We start from the raw sequence: 22,518 nt of genomic DNA, 5'->3' as shown, positions 1-22,518 counted from the left end.
GTCCTGCTGCTGCAAAACAAGTAATTTCATGACCGTGATAATAAATCTGATTCTGAATACTGATGCCAACCCTTTCTGGGCCATCAGTATTCCCAAAAACTTTTCACACAATAGATTATCATTTACAGTTCAAAGTACATTTATTATCATAGTGTGTCTACATTATGCAACCTTGAATTTCATCTCCTAACAGGCAGCCACAAAGCAAAGAAACCCAAAAGAACCCATAAACACTTGTTCAACTTTTAACTTTTTATTTCCTTAGATAAATAACAGCTCTTTAACTCATGCTGTTATTCATAGTTCCAAACACTGTATCCACTTGAGATGCGTCCTTTAAGTGTAGTGCCTTCAGCTTAATATGTTGTTTTCTGTGCGAGATCACATTTATTTAAAAGAATGTTTTTTTTTTATCCTTAATCTCACAGATGTCAAACTATAAGCGTGCAACTTTAGAGGAGGATGATGTCACAGATGCTGTTGCAGACGGAAATGCCTCACCAGAAAGCATTGAGGTTTGTAGAATAGACTGGAATTAAAATGTTATTTCACTTAAACATTGTTTTATTAGGTTAGTGTTCATTTCCTTTCTTGTATGCATGTTGAAAGTTTAGGAAGTTGTGTTATGATAATACTGTTCCAGTTTTTGCAACAACAATATACACAAAAAGTACTGCTTTTGCTGTGGCGTAATCATGAACAGTCACATTGCCTTAATTTGTTTGCTATTGAGCATGAACAGTTTCTTCTTTGATATATAATGGAATTCCATTGCGTGCAATTGTATTTCAGTCAAGAAAACAGGACAAACCTTAATCTGACAAACCAATAAGGATGTATTTTTTTCTCTACTTCACATGAGCTATTTTCATAGTGTTCTAAATTTGGACAAATTACTGACAATATATTTCTCTGTATTTGAGCTGAAATATATCAGTTTCCTGTTGGGGACTATATCCAGGTTACCCTTCTCACTGTGAATTTAGAATTGATGAAATGTTTAAGGGGAACATGAGCGGGAATTTTTTCACTCAGAGGGTGGTGAGAGTGTGGAATGAGCCACCAGTGGAAGTTTGATCTCAGTATTTAAGAAAAATTTGAATAGGTACAGGGATAGGAGGAATATGGAGGGCTATGGCCAGATGCAGGTCGACAGGACTAGACAGATTAATGGTTTGGCACATACTAGATGGGCTGAAGAGCCTGTTACTGTGCTGTAGTGCTCTATGACTCTACTCTATCATTTGAATGAATCTATGTTGCACTCTTCTAGCAAGTAAATCCCTCTCAGAGGTGTGGCCCCCCAGAATGGTACACCCTGCTTGTGGACTGAACAGGGCTTTACATAACAGAGATTCCATCCTTGTTCTGAGGCTTTGGTTATAAAGGGTTGCATGTCATTAATTTGACAAAATTATTTTCTGAAAAAATGCATTATTGTTTAATGATCATGCAGGTCTCTTTAGACTGTTACTGCTTTCAGCTTTTTATCACTTAGAAAACTACTATGCCTTGCTTTTTTCTAGATTGAAATCTATTGGCTAGTTTTGCACATTCATTCAATTGTTTTACTTCTGAAACATGGAAGGAAGCTAATTTGTACCAAGTCAATGCAAGAATATTTCTGAAGTTATGGCATTGTCTTGACGTAAACAGAATGTAACAAAACAACAGTATATATATTATTGACATACAGTGTGGAATAGGCCCTTCCAGCCTTTCAAGTTGTGTCACTCAGCAATTCCCCAATTTAATCCTAACCTAATCACAGGACAACTTACAATGACCAATTAACCTACCGACTAGTATGTCTTTGGACTGTGAGAGGAAACCCACGTGGTCATGGGGAAAATGTACAAATTCTTTGCAGGCAATGGTGGGAATTGAACCTGGGTCGCTGGTACTGTAAAGCGTTGTGCTAACCGCTATGCTATCCCTGGCATGATTAGTGAATTGAGTGGTTGCAATAATGTCTCAAGATTTTGGTTTCAAAAAGCTGTTGACAGGCATTTTCTTAAGAGTTTGGATTCTATGATGATGATACCACAACATGTAATAAATAGATCTGAAAGTTGGGTCAATGTCCCTTACACCTGCTCCACAATTCAAGAGTATTATGGGTAACCTTTTAATTTCACTGCAATATTCTTGAACTGATCTTGATTCTCTCAACATCCCAAACTCTCTTGATTTTTGTACTTGAATAATCAAGAATAGCTCAGCCTGTGCAAATCTCTTGGGTTGAGAACTCCAAACATTTAGTGCTCCTTCGGTGAGGAAAAGAGCATGAAGTCTAGGAATACTCTCTGAATGGCCTTCCCTTATTTTGAACCTGTGACCTGTGGTTCAAGAAAAATTGTATCTGATGAGTGAGATGGGCCAAACACAGGCAAATACATCCAGCTCACTTAGTTGACATGGATGAGTTTAGCCGAGGGGCCTGTTTCTGTGCTGTGTAGCTCTAGAACTCCAACAATCTAGTTAGTCCCAATCCCGTGCATTCTCTCCACTGTCATCACGGGTGCTTGCCTAGTTCCAAAATGAATGCTCTAATTGAGTACATCTCCACTGCTTCCTTGTGTTGCCTTAGGTCCTTTCACCAATCTCCTTCAGAATACGTCTGCTAATTCTTGAACCTTTTGTCAATGAAGACTATTTTTCTCTAGCTACTCTGTCGATACAGTGCACAATTTCAAATATATTAGCAGATTGGCTCTCAAACTCTGCTATTCCAAAGAAAGCAGCCCTAGTATCTCAAGGCTATGCTCATAACTGAAGTCCCTGATGCTTTGGATAAAAGATCTTACGTGTTGTAGTTTCTTAAAAGAAATCAGAGTTTTTATGTAGCTGCTTCCACAATAGACAAATTCAGTTAAAGATATCTTTGTGTTATGATTTTTTTTCCCTCTCTGCTTTGTATTTCATTGATACTGCATAGTGATACACATTGATTTCCTTACCACAAATGTAGCCTTTGGTAAAATGATTAGCTTTTAATTTTGATGGTAGTTAATGTGATGAATCTTCATTTGTGCCGAAATGAAGATAACTGTTTGTCTGCGTTTTTTTTTAATAGGTTGGATTTAGAAAAGGTAAATCACTTTCTTTGGGTCCAATTGGAAGAAGAACGCAGCTGGAACTGACCTTGTCAGTTGTTCTCTTTGTTGTGGTTATGGCCCTGGCTGGTTGTATAATCACTCTGGTGATAAACAATAACCAAGGTAAGATACCTTCTGCCCTCACAGTGTGTATGTACACAGTTACTCAGTGAGTTAAACAACTTACCAAAAATCACCCAGCAGAAGCTTTCTTCAGGGTTTTTAATGAGATTTCTTACTTTCCTTACTTGTGAAAAGATACTGTTCTTTCAAGGGCAAATAAAGAGTGGATGGAGATGTCATTTCATCATGCTTCAAGTCAAATCAAAGTTAACCTGTGCAGGAAAAGGTATTTAGAAAAAAAAAACAACTTATGTACAAGAAATGATGTTCTTACAAAATGAACTGAGCCTGTAGGGGCCAGAACATTCCCTGCCTGGCATCCATAGGATGTCAAACTTAACTATGGAAACTAAAAGTCAGATGATTATTTCAGTTTTTGGCAAAAGAATGGTAGTTTCAGAGACTGGCCTTTAATCATTCTTTGAAAATGCTGACCTCAAGGGGATACTTGCTTGTGGTAATGTCTAGTGAGCAGAGAGGTGACATTAAGTGCGCCCAGAATGACGATTCAGCAAGTTACCTCTGAAGTGAGTGTTCTTTATATGTCCTCTGACTTGCAGTAGCCTTTTAAAGTTAATTCACTAAGGGAACTTTGCTTAGGAAGTTCCTGCTTTGTAATGAACTGCACTTCCTCTGCGTAAAGCCTGTCTTTGAATAAACAAGAAAGATTCTAACCTTTGCCCAATTCAGTTGCTCTGCCTTGCAAGTTTGCTTACAAATGTGCCAACCATTGCAAAGGCTGCCATTGGCTATTCCTGTAAAGGAATGAGCAATACCATGAGAGCTGGGCAATTGCTCTGGTAAGCACCTTCCAGTATGACAAAATGCTGAAAGCATGCACTGCCAAGTTAGAGCGGTGATAAGCGAGTGATGTTGGTCGACACTTGACGTATTTCTACATCTGCCTCAGGATCAGCCAGATTGAAAGTTGCTTGCAAATTGTGTTCCTGTTAATGATCAACAAGAAATGCTGGGCCAGTTAACCATGAAGGGAGGGAGCGCTGGTAAGCTTGGAGCCCTCTTGTGGCATGGTCCGCTGGGAGCATAGGAGCATAGTTCCATTTGCTCTTCTGAGTTGATTGCCTGATACATTGGATCTTATTAAACACATAAACAAAGAATCTCCTTGTTTTCATTAAATATATGATCAATAACAACCTTGCTGATGGTAAAGAACTTGATATCACTTAGTTCCGTGTCCAGCTCTTTGGTTATCATCTTTGCCATCTCAACTGCTGGAAAAGCAACACTGAGTTCAAGTCTTGGTATGGTGAGATCTGGTTTGGGAACAAGCTTTGCCTTGCCCAGGACGAATCCAACTTCACTATATCCAGCAGAGTCTGTGACCTTCAGGTATACAACAGCAGCCATAGTTTTAGTTGACACGTCACAGAAGACGCAGGTCTCTTTCTTTTGGGTTGTAGATAATGGAATTGTTGTGTAGGTTCTTGGAATTTTAAGATCCTGATGTGAAGAACACCACTGCTCATGTTTCTCTTTGGAGATGGGACTGCCATCCACAGGTGTCTGAGGTCAACCCTCTTAACATGAAGCAACCCAGGATGCTGACTGGAGCAGAAAATCCAAGAGAGTCAAATAGGCTGTTGATAGTCTATGGTACGTCACAACACATAAAGGGTCTTTTAGTATCAGATCAAGATTCTGTTGAGGTTTGGCTGGATCTTCAAATGGGAAACTTTGCATGATCTCAGCACTGTTGGATGTGATTTTTGTCCAGCCTGAGATTAGGCTTTGCCAACATGCCTGTGCTGTTTTCAGCATGCTGACTGCTTCTTCTGCACTAGAAAGTGATTTAAGATCATCAGCAACACAGAAATGCCTTCCAACATATCTCTGTGCTTTAGTCCCAAATTCTTTCTCTCCCTTGATAGCTGTACTCTTAAGGCCATGGATTGCTACAGCTGGTGAGGGACAGCTACCAAATGTATGAACTCTCATGCAGTACTCCAGAAACTTGTCCAGTTGGTGGTCATAAAGCCACAAGATTTATATACTTCCCCCATATATACACATACACACTCTTGTGTAACACGTAATGCTGGAGGAACTCAGCAGGCCAGGCAGCATCTACGTAAAGAATAAACAGTTGACATTTTGGGCTGAGACCCTTCTTCATGACTGGAAAGGAAGGGGAGAAGTCAGTAAGAAGTTGTGGGGAGTGGAGGAAGAAGTACAAGGTGGCAGGTGATAGGTGAAACTGGTAGGGGAGGAGTGGTGAAGAAAAGAGCTGGGAAGCTGATGGTGAAAGAGATAAAAGGCTGGAGAAGGAGGAATCTGATAGGAGAGGATGGAAGACCATGAAAGAAAGGGAAGGGAGAGGAGCACCAGAGGGAGGTGATGGGCAGGTAAGGAGATAAGTTGAGAGATGGAAACAGGAATGGGGAATGATGAGGGGGTGGGGCAATTTGTGTAAGTTCAAGAAATCTATGTTCATGCCATCAGTTTGGAGGCTACCCAGATGGAATATTAAGTGTTACTCCTCCAACCTGAGTGTGGCCTCATCATGGCAGTTGAGGAGGCCATGGACTGACATGTTGGAATGGGAATGGAAAAGGGAATTGAAATGGGTGGCTACAGGGAGAGCCCACTTTTTTTTGTGATTGGAGCGCAGGTCTCATCAACTGAAAGTGAATTTAAAAAAGTACTGGATGATGCCACATCTGTCTTTATGCCGAATACCATGAACCATTGCCCAACAGAGGGCAAACAGGTGTTGGTGCCAAACTCTGATTGGACCAAGGAAGGACAATGCTGCTCAGAGGAATCGTGAAAGTGTCGAAAGCAGTGTTCCAACTACAACAGTTTTTGTAGGCAACATATCTGAGAAGCTTCTGATTTGTTAATCAGGCAGTTACTTGCAAAGTGTGGCTTTGTTTTAAGCCAGAATAGAGCTCAAGGAGTTTCAGGGAAGTTGCAAGCATTTGGCTTTTGTGAGTAGTTATAAACCAGAATCTACTCGGCGTGTATTAAGGTTATTGCGTGAACGTCAAGTGGGGACATACAGCTGCTTCTGAAAGTAGATACAAAGACCAAAGCTCAGCTGGAAGATTGGAAGACCAAAAAGGAAGGAGTCAGTAGAGATACGAAAAAAAGGATTTGTCAGATGATGTGGATGAAGTAACCAAGAGGAGAGATCAGATTATAAAGGGAACAATCAAAGGATTTATGAGCGAATACTCCAGTAAACTAAGTGCACCTTCCCAAGATCATGATGCACAAACTAGAAGAAGAAAAAGGAAGAAGGAAGGTGGTTCCCACTTGCTGCAGTCCCAGAGTCAGACACCACAACCACCACGTAGGAGGCCCTAGAGCCTGAGACTGTTTTACGGCCAGAAGTCTCACTGGCCAAGCAGAGTGATTCCCCTTGGCAGGAAAGATGTTAGTCCACAAGAGTAAGAAAGTGTCCACAGGGAATAAATCTTTAGTCCCGAATGGGACAATTTAAAATTGACTATGCTGTGGATGTCTGTATATGGTAGTTTTATTATATAGTATACTGTGTATATAGTTGAGATGCATTTTCTATTGAGTTGGAGTTTATAGCTAAGCAGAGAGGAATTGTGTATTTACTATTTCAGTAATATTTGAGTAATCTTGTAATATAGTTTGATTAAGCATTCTTCGTTTAAATAATTCATTAGGGGTTATATGTATCAATACATGAATTATATAATCATCACACTACCACATGATAGGTGCATGCCTCGTTTAAAGTAAACGTTAAGTTAGAGTCACATTTCGGACTCACTTCTTTTTAATTAGTTTATTGCTTTGATGTTACAAAACATAACACTAGGAAGCTGTAGAACATGTGCTCAATCTCTACCATCACAGCGACAGACTCACTTCTGAAGCACATGAGGACGCCAAGCAGACTGTCAGAAAGGTCTGGATCCTGCAAGAGTACATTGTTCAGTGATGTACCTTTTAACTGTGCATACGAATCAAAGACAATTAGTATATGTGCATGCCCCTGGAGGTGGTAAACACCAAATCTGGTCAAATACCAGTTTCCTATGTTGGAAAGAGTCTCTCCATCGAATGATCTTTCATTTCTTGTTACCTTCTCAATGTATGACTGAGGGACATGAGTCATTTGAGGGCCTGCTTTCTGTTGTTTGGTAGGAGTTGTTGTGGTGAGTGAAAAGGAAGGGAAGCTACCCAACTGTTTGACTTTATTCAGGATTCAAAGGAAAAGTTCATCTTTGATGGAAGGTGCCAGCTTATAATCATCTTCTGAGTGACAGAAGACGAGCTTGCCTAAATCTGGTTGAGCGGTAAGCATGTTAGGGCACTTGGTTTGTCTACCTGTAATCTTTTCTCCCATACAGCTTCTACTCTCATGGAATCTGCAATGACTTGGATGTCTTTTCTCCAGGACGTTAGCCTTAAATGTGGGCTGATGAGCACCATCAAGATAGACTTCACCCACTATTTCCTAGCTAGTTAGGGGACTGAGTTCAAGAGCCACAAGGTAATGTTGCAGCTCTATAAAACCAGGTGGACCATATTGAGTATGGTGTCCAGTTCTAGTTGCCTATTATAGGAAGGATGTGGAAGCTTTAGAGAGGGCGCAGAGGAGATTTACCAGGTTGCTGCTTGGATTTGATGAAATGATGAGTGAGCTAGGGCATTTATCTTTGGAGCATAGAGGATGACAGGTGACTTAATGGAGGTGTATAAGATTAGAGGTATAGATAGAGTGGACGGACGGTACCCTTTATCCCAGGGCGGAATTGGCTAATCCAAGTGGGCATAGTTTCAACGTGATTGACCGAAAGTGTAGGGGGATGTCAGAGGTCGATATTTCTTCACACAGAGAATGGTAGGTATGTGGAACACACTGGCGGGGTGGGGGAATACGGAGGTGGTGGTATAGGCTGATAATTAGGGCTATTTAAGAGATTCTTAGATGGGCATATGGATGAAAGAAATGGGCTATGACCCATTCATAATTGATTCATTAATCCACGAATCAAAGCAGTGTTGGAGAGCCTTCTCACATTCTTTATTCCTGTAAACAACACCATTAAAAATGAGTCACTACTTTAGTTCTAAAACAATTTAGTTATTTGAAATACTTTGATTCATGGTTAATTTTTGTCTTGCCTGAGTGCTTAAAAGTTAAGTGCTTATTGCAAAATTTAAGTTTTTATTAATTTTGCAATTTAGAAAGGTGGATCAAAAATGAACATTTCACAAACTTGACATTTATTGTAATTGAACATTATACTACAAATTAATGTTAAAATATATGTTATTAATACAAATTTCACCTCAACTTTCAAATTTTGTTTTCTCATCTTTGCTCTTTTGCTATTGAATGTCAATCATGGCTTCAAAGTACTTGCCATTGATTCAGGAGGTTGTATGCTCAAAGCCTGTTCCAGAGACTTGGAAACAGAATTAAGGCTGATGCTGCATCCAGCACTGAGACAATCCTCTGAATGAGATAGTGTCTAGTCTGTGCTTGAAGATGGATGCAAATGATCCTATTGAATTATTTTGAGTGTGAGCAGGGGAGTCATTCTGATGTGTTGACCAACATAGATCGATTGCTCAACATCACAAACAAAATAGCTGGATTATCTGTTAAGTATCACTTTGTCCTTTGTGGGAGTTTGCAATTCGCATTGGCTGCTGTATTTCAAGTATCACCATAGCAACTACTATTCAAAACCTAATTTTTGCTGCTTCAGGCATTCTGAGGTTATGAAAAGTATAAAATAAACACAAGTCCTTATTGTACTTTTATTTCATTATGATTGATCAGTCTTCATTTTGTCCTTCTCTCAGTTAATTGGTTTAGTTGAATGATGCCGTGCATAAGGATCACGTTGCAATATTTCAGTTTTGTTTAACCACGCCTCAGGAAAAAGAGCAAGGTGACTCAAAAATTAGCTTTGGTTTGTAAGTATTGATTTATGAATTTGTATGATGAAAATGTCATCCTTTTATTTGCAGATCCTTCGCATAAATATTGTCTGACTGAAACGTGCATTACTGTGGCTGCTAAAATAACAGAATCACTGGACCGCACAGTGGACCCTTGTCATGACTTTTATCAATATGCCTGTGGTGGATGGATAAAGAAAAACCCATTGCCAGACGGAAGGTCACGCTGGAATACGTTTAATAGCCTGTGGGACCAGAACCAGGCCGTCATGAAGCATTTATTAGGTAAACAGTTTAAAAAAAAAACTACTAATCTTATTTTGACATCATGCATATTTGAACAATTTGTTGGTCTGTATGCTTATGACACACTGATATGTTAGCATATGATTTTTGTTGCCCTTTTGTTACTTTCTCATCTATGGTGTTATTTTTTATCATTTAACAGCATTTGTGTTTATTTTTCTATGATTTTAAAAAAAAGAAGGCTACTTGTTGGTATCATTATGTTCTGCAGTACTAACTACAAAGCATGTATTTTTATAAATCATTGTGACAGTCCCATCAGTTTCCTAGATTAATTTCAGTGCTTCTTTTATTAATTAGTAAATGATGGAACTCAACTGATTATAATGTTAGTTCTAGAAGTACAGTTTTTATGCTAAATAAAAAAAAATAGCACATAAATGAACCAGTTATTGTTAGCTCTCCCATGTGAATCAGAAGTTCATACTATGGTTTAGTGTCATTTAATATGGACAATTCAGAAATTGTGAACTTTGTCATTTGAAGTTTTCTGTAACTGATTTTAATTAAATATTACGTAATGAAGAGGAGACAATAGCGGGATTATGAATACAGTAGATTCCTGTTACTTGGGCCATCAGTTCGTTGGGGCAGCCACTTACTTGGGACAAATTTTACCGAAGAAAAACTTACAAAATTAGCTGGGCTTCCCTTCGTTTATCTGGGACAGGAGACTGCCACTGGACAGTTTCTAATTTGCGTTAGTCACGTGCACTAGTGTGGTGTTAAACCTAACACCATGCTTAGAGCAACTAAATAGCCTCAGTTGCGTATGTTTGTGTTCAAAAAGCAGAGGCTTTTGTTACTGATAGTTGGCGAGAAATAAGCAGTACGACATTTTGGAACTGTTTTGCTCACTGGGGTTTCAAGCATTCAAGCTTAGAGATGCCAGAAACAGCAGGGAGTGAAAATGAAATGAATTTACTACAGTTTAGGAACTATGAAGAATTTGAAGGTGTCAACAATAATCTTGAATGTTAAGATGAAAGTGAAGCTTTGGAGGATACTTGGAAAGTATTGTATGAAGATAATTCACTATTTGCATTTAAGTATCTTTTGATTTTGTTCATTTACAGTCAATCAAAAGAACACAGCAGCATGCACTGGATGAATTTCTCCGTCAATAGTTATTGGGAACTAATACACAGTTTTGTAGTTCTGTAGTAGTATTGGTAGTGTTTTAACTTGTTCTGTATTTCATTTAAATATATAATTTGTTACTCAGTTAAATGGTAGTTTGTCTTTTTTGTACCTTAACTTTTTCCATGAAATTTTGGCTAACTAGGCCAAAGTGTACTGGTCCCAATGTTTCCGAATTAACTGGAATCGATTGTATATGGTAAAATATTCCGTGTGCAAATGAAGTCTTTTCACAAGCTATGTTCTGGCAACTGTGTTTATATCTTCAAAAGGGCATTCTTAACTCCTAATAGTATGAACATCATTGATTTGTTTCATGTGTTAATCTAAACAAGAGTAATAACTACTTCAACATTGTGTAGTTACAGTGGAATAATTTAATTGCAAAAGAAGTTGTCCTTATGACAAGCAATCCCTGCCAAGTTGGAGTGGCTGATATTTGTTGTGCAAAGAGTTATCATCCCCAAGGCTCTCAGGCATAAGAATATTTTCAACACAAAAGCTTTATCTGTCCAGCTGATAGAAGGGCAGATTCAGTAGCAGTAGATATGCCAGTGATTTTCATGCTTTTGCTAATTCAGTTGTAAACAAGTTGAGGCTAATATTTGTCTGTTATTCATCCACTGAAAGGGGGAGGAGGAGTCTTAAATGAGTTGATGTGGTGGTTGAGAAGGATGTGGAGAAAAAGGTGCTGTTAAGATCTTTGAAATAATTGAGGAATGTTTCTAAGGTAAATACTGAACTATTTCTAGAGCCAGTAAGGGGATAAGATGTGATCAGTGCTGCATTCACTTGGAAGATCATGTCATTTTTCAAGAATTAACCTCAACCAGTTTTAGATTGTCAGAAATCTAAACTGAATTTTGCTGGGAAAGTTCCTTGTCTAGTTGAAATGGAGAACTAGTTTATATCTCTTCAACAAACTTGTGATAAAGTTATCTGGATTTGGTGACTGGATTAATACCAACTTGGCATTTCTTCCAATCTGATTTGAGTTTGGAAGATTGTAGGTAGCACTACAAATAAAGTATTTCTGAGTCAGCTTACTGGAAAGAAAAATCACTGCTGCATCATTTGTCTTCTTTGAGAGCACCTCCTAACTCTGCAATCTCATACCCTGAAAAACTAGAGGATGTATGGAAAAGCTCCCACCTTCAGGTTCTTCTCCCAGTCGCGCCACAAGCCGACTTGGAAACATTGCTATTCCTCCTTTACTGCAGTGTTTATATCCTGAAGCTTCCAGCTTAACATGTCTGAGGGAGCACTTAATTGATTGAAACAGTTCAAGAAGGTAGCCACACATCACCTTGTCAAGGAAAGTTAGAGATGGGTACTAATGCCCACTTTCTATAAAGCTACAATTTCATATTTGCTTTTAATTCTTTACAATTTCTTGAATCAGTCTTGAACTATCCCTGCTTAGCTGTGATTGGATGCTAATCAATTTGTGGTATGCGAGTTGCTCTTCAATGCTTAATAGTACTTGTGTACTGGAACTTCCAGTGTTTGATCAGGAGTCTTCAGTTAACTATGTTAATAACTGTGTGCTTATGGACTCAGTAACTTCACTGTTTCCTATAGTTGCGTGAGTCATATCTCAAAGAATGATTGAACTGGATCATACCATATAGATCCAGGTCCCTAAATGTTTTACCTACTTTAAATTCAACAAATCTGCAGTGGCAGAGTCCAGTTCCACTCACTTTTGTAGGTATTCACTCTCAACAACAATAATTGGTTAGGCACAAAGAGAATCTATATTAACTGACAATTACCTGTATATTTTTTCAGTTTAAAATAAGTACAATACTAAATATCTGTGTGCACACTCAGTAAGTTTCTCTGACCCTCACTGATGAGTCAAAGAATAGAAAAAGTAGAGCCCAGGAACAGGAGTTTACTCTAGTCAGGCATTGCTTTTGACCCTGATAGAATCTCTGTTGAGTCACCTACTTCTGTGGTTGGTCTCCAGAGTTTCTGCTATGTCTACATTCAAAATGCTCTATTATTCCCTTTATCATACTGAACTATTGTTTCAATTTTGTTGGTTAGTTGGCCAGCCTATGTCTAGCCTCTGTCTGCTAGATCTGGCCCGAGGCTACAAGTAATGTTACTTAATTGTTCTTTCCCTGGATTTGTGCTCATGTTACTTTCTTTGTTGTTCCCTAGTCAGGCCAGGTTAAACCAGGTCAGTCAATCGCTGGGTTCAGGTTACTTAAAGTCACAGGCTGTTCTTTCCACTAATGTGCAATTTCTACCTAATTAAATAAACAGTTCATAAACAACTTAGTATTTGGAAATAATCTCTGGCTGAGCTGATTATCGATAGGAACTTCATTATGTCCTCTTTCAGTTGCTCTGATCAAGCCATCCCTGAGCAAGAACGATTTCATAAAACCGTTCCCGTAATGGTGACTGCAAGAACACACTCACAAAATGGCAGCCTCCATTCCTTCCACCACATGGCAAGAAGTAAACAATCTAGATGTTTTTGCTCCTCTATCCTCAAGTCATTCCAGTTAGATGTTTTGCAGTTTTAAATTACTTTATGACCAATTCTGCCAAGCCCCTGCTGCATTTGTTAATAACTAACGTAACGTTTAAAGCACACGGGGAGCCACAACCTACAAGTACATCATTTGTCTCAGTAAAGCAACCCCATTACACGTCTAACCTGCTCATTTTTTTTTACTATGATTAATCTGATTTTCAATAATGTTTGCAATAACTTGTTTTCTTCAGCATTAGTCAGAATAAAATTAAATCCACCATATAAATCAATGAACTTCATAGGATGGCTTTATGTAGAATGGCCTACATTTTAAAGGCGGCTTTACGCACTTAAGTATCAGAAAGATTTAAGCAAAAAACAATTCTAGTTGGCTCTTCTTTTGAAATCATCCATTTGAGATGAGAAATCAAGGGCTAAATTCTGAGCTAGTTTTTTAAATTAGCTTGTGAATGGCAGGAAATTGATCTGGTCCCGTTAAATGAGCATTAGTCTGCAAAAGAAAGGAGCTTGTTGTTACATTGTCATTTTTGACACAGATTCAATTATATTCTGCCTGTTTGGTCATTAAAATGAATTAGATTTGACCGTTAGTCATGATTGGGTCATGGTTGCTGTTTGTTCCTTGCTAAAGCCTGTCACGTAGTCAAAGTTTATAATCATATACACAAGTACAACCTCAGGTGGCTTGTAAAACTTATTTGCAGCAGCACCATAGGCATGGAGCATTGCACAAATTGCATTCATAAGAAAGCCATAAATCACCTGCTTTTTTTTTAAGCAGAAAGAACACAATTGCAGGAACACAGTTAGAACAAAAGTAAACTGAAGTCCAGTTTAGTGCAGAGTGATCAAAGAAGTCACAGAGTCGCTTGAAAAGTAATAATTTGAGGTTGGTTCAGGAACTGAATGGTTGAAGGAAAGTAACTCCTCTTGAACCTTGTGGTATGGCATGTCAGGCCTCTCCGCTGCCTGACCGATGGTAGCTGCGAGGACACAGCATAGCTTGGATTGTGGGGACCTATAATAGTTGTTGCTATCATGAGGCATCACCTCCTGTAGATACTACCAAAGGTGGAGAGGAATGTACTGAACACCTTCTGTACTGAGAGCTGACTGCTGTTCCTGCACACTCGAATTGCCTTACTAGATCTTGATACAATCAGTCAGAATATTTTCAACAGTGTGTATGCAGAAGTTTGTTGGTGTTTAGTCACAAGCTAAGCCACCTGATAAAGTAACAATGCTGGCACACCTAATAAAGTAAATATGCAGAAATACCATCCTTGTGATTGCATCTGCGCTGTGTCCAGGCAAGTCAAATATTAACACCGAGGAAGGTGAAAAAGGTAACTTTCTCATTTCACCCACCACTGCTCCATCCCAAATGTAGACAGGCAGATGTTATCCCTCCCTACACTTCCTGAAGTCAACAGTCATCTCTTCAGTTTTACTGATGTTGAGTGAGAGCTGGTTACCGTAGCTCCAGGTGTCCAATCTTTCTCCAATAAGCTGAGTTATCACCCACTAGCACCTGTCTATTAGCAGTAGTGTTCTTGGCAAATTTCTCTATGGCATTAGGACTGTGGTAGCCACACATTTGTGCGTGTGTGTATAGAGGGTAGAGTGTACTAAGAGAGAATTTGCAGATGCTGGAAGTCCAAGCAACACACAAAAAGTGCTGGAGGAACTCAGCAGGCCTTTTTTCTCCAGTCCTGCTGAAGGGTCTTGGCCTGAAACGTTGACTGTATATTTTCCCATAGATGCTGCCTGGCCTGCTGAGTTCCTCCAGCATTTTTTGTGCGTTACTTCATTTCTACTGACTTTTATTTTGCCTTGGTGAATAGGATCAGTGTTTTCATTTAAATAAACTCATTTTGCCCACGATGAAAATACAATGATTAGTACAAGCAAGGCTTGACATAGGGAAGTGTAACTTAAGATGGTATTTGTAGTTATAACCTTTATAGTTACATTAATTTAAAGCTCTGCCATCTTAGTAAATGACGATCCGGTGAGCACCCATACAACACTACGGTAGTGTAGTGGTACGTGCGGGGCGTTCTGGAGTTCAGAGTTCAATTCTGGCACTGTTCTGTAAGGAGTCTCTGGGTTTTCCCTCTGGAATACATGGGTTTTCCGCGGGCACTCCGGTTTCCCCCCATGTACAGGGTAGGTTAATTAGTCATTGTAAATTGTCCCCTGATTAGGTTAGAATTAATCAGGTTTGTTGGTGGTTGGTGAGATGGCATGGCTGAAAGGGCCCAATGGGCTTACTCCTACAATGCTTAATTGTACAACTATTTAACATTTCAGATAAAAACATCTCACTAACTGACACTACTTCCAGCTACAGTGTGATCTGGAATATGTTAAAATCTTTGCTTTTTGGTTTTGTATTTTGGATTCAAGCTTGAGGAAATTAGATTTCAATAGTTAATTTAAATTAAAAAAAACTTGTTCAAAGTGTTGTTGTGACTTCAGTATAAAAAGAAAATGAGTGGTGTAAAAATCAGGATTCTGATTTGACCACATTGTATCAGCTTTTGCCAAAAGGAATTGGAGAGTGGATGTTGAATATGGGATTTTTTTCTCTCAAGTTTTCTCTGGCAATTGTGTTATGGCTGCAGATCATCTCTTGGCAGCTGTGAAGTTTGGACGTCAGTAAATCAAGCTTCCAAGATACAAACTTTCCATGAAAAACATGATCTTTTGCATGGCTGCTGCAAGATAAACAAATGAAAAATACTGGTTTTTTTTCCATGCTTCCTCATAATAGAAGTTTGCATTTCATATTTCTATCAAGCAGGCTTAAATATGCAGTTGCAGAAATGATTACTGTATTCAAGTAAAATTTGTACTCTCCAGAACCTGGTTCATGAAACTATCATCATACTCCACAAATGTTTTTGCCACTGTTTAATATTTCCTTAATATATTATATTTTGTTGATATATATTTTCTTAATAAATGTTTTGAAGCTGCAGTAGATCATCTCTATGATAATGAATGCAATAAAATACATGCCCCCTGAATCACACCTAACAACCTTAGTACGTCTGTTCATGTTTTGGAAAAAATGCCTTTGTCCTTCCATTTGAAGTTTCTATTGTTTACTTGCACACATAATGTGATAGCGAAAGAATGTTTATTGCATTCCATGGAAAAGGAAATGATTAATTGAATTTATCAGTGATTTTACTCAGATTAGTTAAGCATGGTGTGCTGTAAACTTGTGTCAGTGTGTTCTTGAGCAAAGTGAAAACTCATACCAAATCTACTTACTGTTTTAACGAAGTTGTAGGTGAACTTTCTTTTACATTTTAAATCGTGCAAAGGGGAGACCGATTTGTCATGTTGCTTTCCATTTCATTGATTTTTATAATTCTGCTTGAGATTGAAAGTAAATGATTCTTTCATTTTAGATTCAGAATAACTTGCCACATGTACATTCAAACATGCAGGGAAATGTCCTTTGCATTAACAACCAACACAACCTAAGGATGTGCTGGGGAGCAGTCAGCAAGTTTTGCCATATATTTCAGCTTTGGCACCAGCATAGCATGCCCACCGCTATCACAGAATGATACATGCAGCAGCAGCAGCAAAACAAGCCCCATTCCTCCCTCTCACCCACATGTATGCACACACTGGCAGTCCTCCAACCACAGGGCAGGCTGACTTTGGCCTCCATTTTCCAGTGGACTCATAGACATTGGACTTTGGACTTTTCCAGAGGACTCTCAGACTTGTAAAACCAGGGCTCCAGCTAATTGGCTTTCACATCTGGACTTTCTATTGACCTTTGGGCTTCGATTTTCAGTATCACCCAGGATTTGCCGGTGTCAACAATGAATGAGGACTCTGAGCTCCAGGCCTTGACCTCTGAGCCTGCTAATGTGCATACAAGGGGGCGGGGGGGGGGGAGGTCACAGGACCTCATTCTTCCGGTCTGATCTCAGAATGGGTGGACGACTAGCCGACCCAGAGGAGGGGCTGTCACCAGCCCTTGTCCCCACTGGTCTGCCAGCCCAATATCCTTAATTCCACAACCACATCCCTGGCCCTCAAGCATGGAGCAGAGGTCGAGACTTCAGCCTGACCTCTAAACACCACCCCCTTCAACATTCCTGTCCCTAAACCCCAACCTGACCCAAACTCCCCTTTCTGTCCCCAAAACCTTCCCTACGAACCAGAAGAAACACGAAATCTGAGCCGTGACCTCGATGGAGACCACAGCTAGGTCTGGAGAGCATTTTGACTGCTCCTTGTCGTAGTGCTGGCATGGCTCTCTGGCTGCTGTACTTGCTTTGTCATAAATGGCCACTTAAAAGAAACTTCGGCTATTTGCTGCAAATTAAAAGAATGTAAACCAAAAGAAAGATTGTAGTGAACAAAATAATGTGATTTCGTGTTTTTTGATCATTGGAATGGGATGCTTACATATTATTAAGTTTGCTTCTTGTTGCTTTAAAATTAGACTCCAGTCATCCACCTATTCATTGCTCTTGTCTTTCTGATGTTTTGTAAAAAAATTATTCTATCCTGTAAATACCCACATATTTTACAATGTTCAGTGTGGTTTCCTCAACCTCAGGGACAGCTTACAGAATTTCTTTCCTTTAATTCTACCGCCAGTAAGAAAATTATGATTTCTCCCCAAAGTATCATGGTCAAGGATGTCTCTGACCGCGTGCACAGCATTCTGAAGTGGAAGGGTGATCAGCCTGATGTCATAGAACATAGAACATAGAACATAGAATAGTACAGCACAGTACAGGCCCTTCGGCCCACAATGTTGTGCCGATCCTCAAACCCTGCCTCCCATATAAGCCCCCACCTTAGATTCCTCCATATACCTGTCTAGTAGTCTCTTAAACTTCACTAGTGTATCTGCCTCCACCACTGACTCAGGCAGTGCATTCCACGCACCAACCACTCTCTGAGTAAAAAACCTTCCTCTAATATCCCCCTTGGACTTCCCACCCCTTACCCTAAAGCCATGTCCTCTTGTATTGAGCAGTGGTGCCCTGGGGAAGAGGCACTGGCTATCCACTCTATCTATTCCTCCTTCTCTCCAAAGAGTAAAGCCCTAGCTCCCTTAATCTCTGATCATAATGCATACTTTCTAAACCAGGCAGCATCCTGGTAAATCTCCTCTGTACCCTTTCCAATGCTTCCACATCCTTCCTATAGTGAGGTGACCAGAACTGGACACAGTACTCCAAGTGTGGCCTAACCAGAGTTTTATAGAGCTGCATCATTACATCGTGACTCTTAAACTCTATCCCTCGACTTACGAAAACTAACACCCCATAAGCTTTCTTAACTACCCTATCCACCTGTGAGGCAACTTTCAGGGATCTGTGGACATGTACCCCGAGATCCCTCTGCTCCTCCACACTACCAAGTATCCTGCCATTTACTTTGTACTTTGCCTTGGAGTTTGTCCTTCCAAAGTGTACCACCTCACACTTCTCTGGGTTGAACTCCATCTGCCACTTCTCAGCCCACTTCTGCATCCTATCAATGTCTCTCTGCAATCTTTGACAATCCTCTACACTATCTACAACACCACCAGCCTTTGTGTCGTCTGCAAACTTGCCAACCCACCTTTGTACCCCCACATCCAGGTCGTTAATAAAAATCACGAAAAGTAGAGGTCCCAGAACAGATCCTTGTGGGACACCACTAGTCACAATCCTCCAATCTGAATATACTCCCTCCACCACCACCCTCTGCCTTCTGCAGGCAAGCCAATTCTGAATCCACCTGGCCAAACTTCCCTGGATCCCATGCCTTCTAACTTTCTGAATAAGCCTACCGTGTGGAACCTTGTCAAATGCCTTACTAAAATCCATATAGATCACACCCACTGCACTACCCTCATCTATATGCCTGGTCACCTCCTCAAAGAACTCTATCAGGCTTGTTAGACACGATCTGCCCTTCACAAAGCCATGCTGTCCCTGATCAGACCATGATTCTCTAAATGCCTATAGATCCTATCTCTAAGAATCTTTTCCAACAGCTTTCTCACCACAGACGTAAGGCTCACTGGTCTATAATTACCCGGACTATCCCTACTACCTTTTTTGAACAAGGGAACAACATTCACCTCCCTCCAATCCTCCGGTACCATTCCCGTGGACAATGAGGACATAAAGATCCCAGCCAGAGGCTCAGCAATCTTTTCTCTCGCCTGGTGGAGCAGCCTGGGGAATATTCTGTCAGGCCCCGGGGACTTATCTGTCCTAATGTATTTTAACAACTCCAACACCTTCTCTCCCTTAATATCAATATGCTCCAGAACATCAACCTCACTCATATTGTCCTCACCATCATCAAGTTCCCTCTCATTGGTGAATACCAAAGAGAAGTATTCATTGAGGACCTCGTTCACTTCCACAGCCTCCAGGCACATCTTCCCACCTTTATCTCTAATCGGTCCTACCTTCACTCCTGTCATCCTTTTTTTCTTCATGTAATTGAAGAATGCCTTGGGGTTTTCCTTTACCCTACTCGCCAAGGCCTTCTCATGCCCCCTTCTTGCTCTTCTCAGCCCCTTCTTAAGCTCTTTTCTTGCTTCCCTATATTCCTCAATAGACCCATCTGATCCCTGCTTCCTAAACCTCATGTATGCTGCCTTCTTCCACCTGACTAGATTTTCCACCTCACTTGTCACCCATGGTTCCTTCACCCTACCATTCTTTATCTTCTTCACCGGGACAAATTTATCCCTTACATCCCACAAGAGATCTCTAAACATCGACCACATGTCCATAGTACATTTCCCAGCAAAAACATCATCCCAATTCACACCCGCAAGTTCTAGCCTTATAGCCTCATAATTTGCCTTTCCCCAATTAAAAATTTTCCTGTCCTCTTTGATTCTATCCTTTTCCATGATAATTATAAAGGCCAGGGAGCAGTGGTCACTGTCCCCCAGATGCTCACCCACTGAGAGATCTGTGACCTCACCCGGTTCCTTACCTAGTACTAGATCTAGTATGGCATTCCCCCTGATCGGCCTGTCCACATATTGTGACAGGAATCCGTCCTGGACACACTTAACAAACTCTGCCCCATCTAAACCCTTGGAACTAATCAGCTGCCAATCAATATTAGGGAAGTTAAAGTCACCCATGATAACAACCCTGTTATTTTTGCACCTTTCCAAAATCTGCCTCCCAATTTGCTCCTCTGTATCTCTGCTGCTACCAGGGGGCCTATAGAATACCCCCAGTAGAGTAACTGCTCCCTTCCTGTTCCTGACTTCCACCCATACTGACTCAAAAGAGGATCCTGCTACATTACCCACCCTTTCTGTAGCTGTAATAGTATCCCTGACCAGTAATGCCACCCCTCTTCCCCTTTTTCCGCCCTCTCTATCCCTTTTAAAGCACTGAAATCCAGGAATATTGAGAATCCATTCCTGCCCTGGTGCCAGCCAAGTCCCTGTAATGGCCACTACATCATAATTCCATGTATGTATCCAAGCTCTCAGTTCATCACCTTTGTTCCTGATGCTTCTTGCATTGAGGTACACACATTTCAGCCCTTCTACCTTACTGTCGTTACACCGTTTATTCTGCTCCTCTTTCCTCAAAGCCTCTCTGTATGTTAGATCTGGCTTTACTCCATGCACTTCTTTCACTGCTCTATCGCTCTGGGTCCCATCCCCCTCGCAAATTAGTTTAAACCCTCCTGAACTATGCTAGCAAACCTACCTGCAAGGATATTGCTCCCCCTCGAGTTCAGGTGCAACCCATTCAATCTGTACAGGTCCCACCTTCCCCAGAAGAGATTCCAGTGATCTAAAAATCTAAAACCCTGCTCCATGCACCAACTCCTCAGCCACGCATTCAACTGCCATCTCCTCCAATTCTTACCATCACTGTCACACATTGGTACCAATGAGGTAGGAAGAAAGAGTGAGGAGGTCCTGGAGAGTGAGTATAGAGAGCTTGGTATGAAGTTAAAAAGCAGGACCTCGAGGGTGGTAATCTCAGGATTGCTACCTGTGCCACGTGACAGATGGTGGATGAACACGTGGCTGAGGAACTGGTGTAGGGGGCAGGGTTTCAGATTTCAGGATCATTGGGACTTCTTCTGGGGCAGGTGGGACCTGTACAAGAGAGATGGGTTACACCTGAACTACGAGGGGACCAATATCCTTGCAGGGAGGTTTGTCACTGCTATTGGGGAGGGTTTAAACTAGATTTACAGGGGGATGGGAACCAGAGTGCCAGAGCAGATAGCTGAGCGGGGATGAAAATAAATGATGTTAGAAGTTCATGCAAAGTCACAAATAGAAGGGTTGTGTGTGGTGGTAATAATCTTCTGAGGTGTGTCTATTTCAATGCAAGGAGTATTGTGGGGAAGGCTGATGAGCTGAGGGCGTGGATTGACACATGGAATTATGATATTATAGCCATTAGTGAAACTTGGCTGCAGGAGGGGCAGGACTGGCAGCTTAATGTTCCAGGGTTCCGATGTTTCAAGTGTGATAGAGGCAGAGGAATGAAGGGTTGGGCGGGGGGGTGGGGTAGGTGGCATTGCTAGTCAGGGAAAATGTTACAGCAGTGCTCAGGCAGGACAGATTAGTGGGCTTGTCTACCGAGGCCATATGGGTGGAGCTGAGAAACAAGAAAGATATGACCACATTAATGGGGTTGTATTATAGACCACCCAATAGTCAGTGAGAATTGGAGGAGCAAATCTGCGGGGAGATAGCAGACAACTGCAGGAAACATGAAGTTGTGATAGTAGGGGATTTTAATTTTCCACATATTGATTGGAACTCCTATACTGTTAAAGGTCTAGATGGGTTAGATTTTGTAAAATGTGTTCAGGAAAGTTTTCTAAATCAATATATAGAGGTAGCAACTAGAGAGGATGCAATATTAGATTTCCTATTAGGAAATGAGTTAGGACAGGTAATGGAAATGTGTATAGGGGAACACTTTGGTTCCAGTGATCATAACACCATTATTTTCAACTTGATCATGGATAAAGATAGATCTGGTCCTCGAGTTGAGGTTCTAAACTGGAAGAAGGCCAAATTTGAAGAAATGAGAAAGGATCTAAAAAGCGTGGATTGGGACAGGTTGTTCTCTGGCAAGGATGTGATTGGTAAGTGCCTTCAAGGGAGAAATTTTGAGAGTGCAGAGTTTGTATGTTCCTGTCAGGATTAAAGGCAAAGTGAATGAGAATAAGGAACCTTGGTTCTCAAGGCATATTGGAACTCTGATAAAGAAGAAGAGAGAGATGCATAAAATGTATAGGAAATGGAGCAAATAAAAGAGATGTATAACATGTATAGGAAACGGAGCAAATAAGGTGCTTGAGGGGTATAAAAAGTGCAACAAAAAAAAACTTAAGGAAGAAATCCAGAGGGCTAAAAGAAGACATGAAGTTGCTTTG

The 22,518-nt window shown here is 40.5% G+C and overlaps 1 protein-coding gene across 4 annotated transcripts in view; it reads left to right on the top strand.

Moving 5' to 3' along the window:
• LOC140196291 (endothelin-converting enzyme 2-like) overlaps positions 1-22,518 on the top strand; it is a 112,263-nt gene that overhangs the window by 7,557 nt on the left and 82,188 nt on the right. For all 4 annotated transcript variants that reach the window (XM_072255238.1, XM_072255237.1, XM_072255240.1 and 1 more), the window contains 3 exons: positions 429-515; positions 3,077-3,221; positions 9,207-9,422. In XM_072255238.1, coding sequence (XP_072111339.1) covers positions 429-515; positions 3,077-3,221; positions 9,207-9,422 — 448 coding nt within the window. The remainder of the gene's footprint in view (positions 1-428; positions 516-3,076; positions 3,222-9,206; positions 9,423-22,518) is intronic.

The sequence above is a fragment of the Mobula birostris genome, chromosome 4, assembly GCF_030028105.1.
Source record: "Mobula birostris isolate sMobBir1 chromosome 4, sMobBir1.hap1, whole genome shotgun sequence".
Classification (NCBI taxonomy): Eukaryota; Metazoa; Chordata; class Chondrichthyes; order Myliobatiformes; family Myliobatidae; genus Mobula; species Mobula birostris.
The sequence above is the reverse complement of the archived record's forward strand: the minus strand, read 5'-3'. Positions and strand labels throughout refer to the sequence as shown.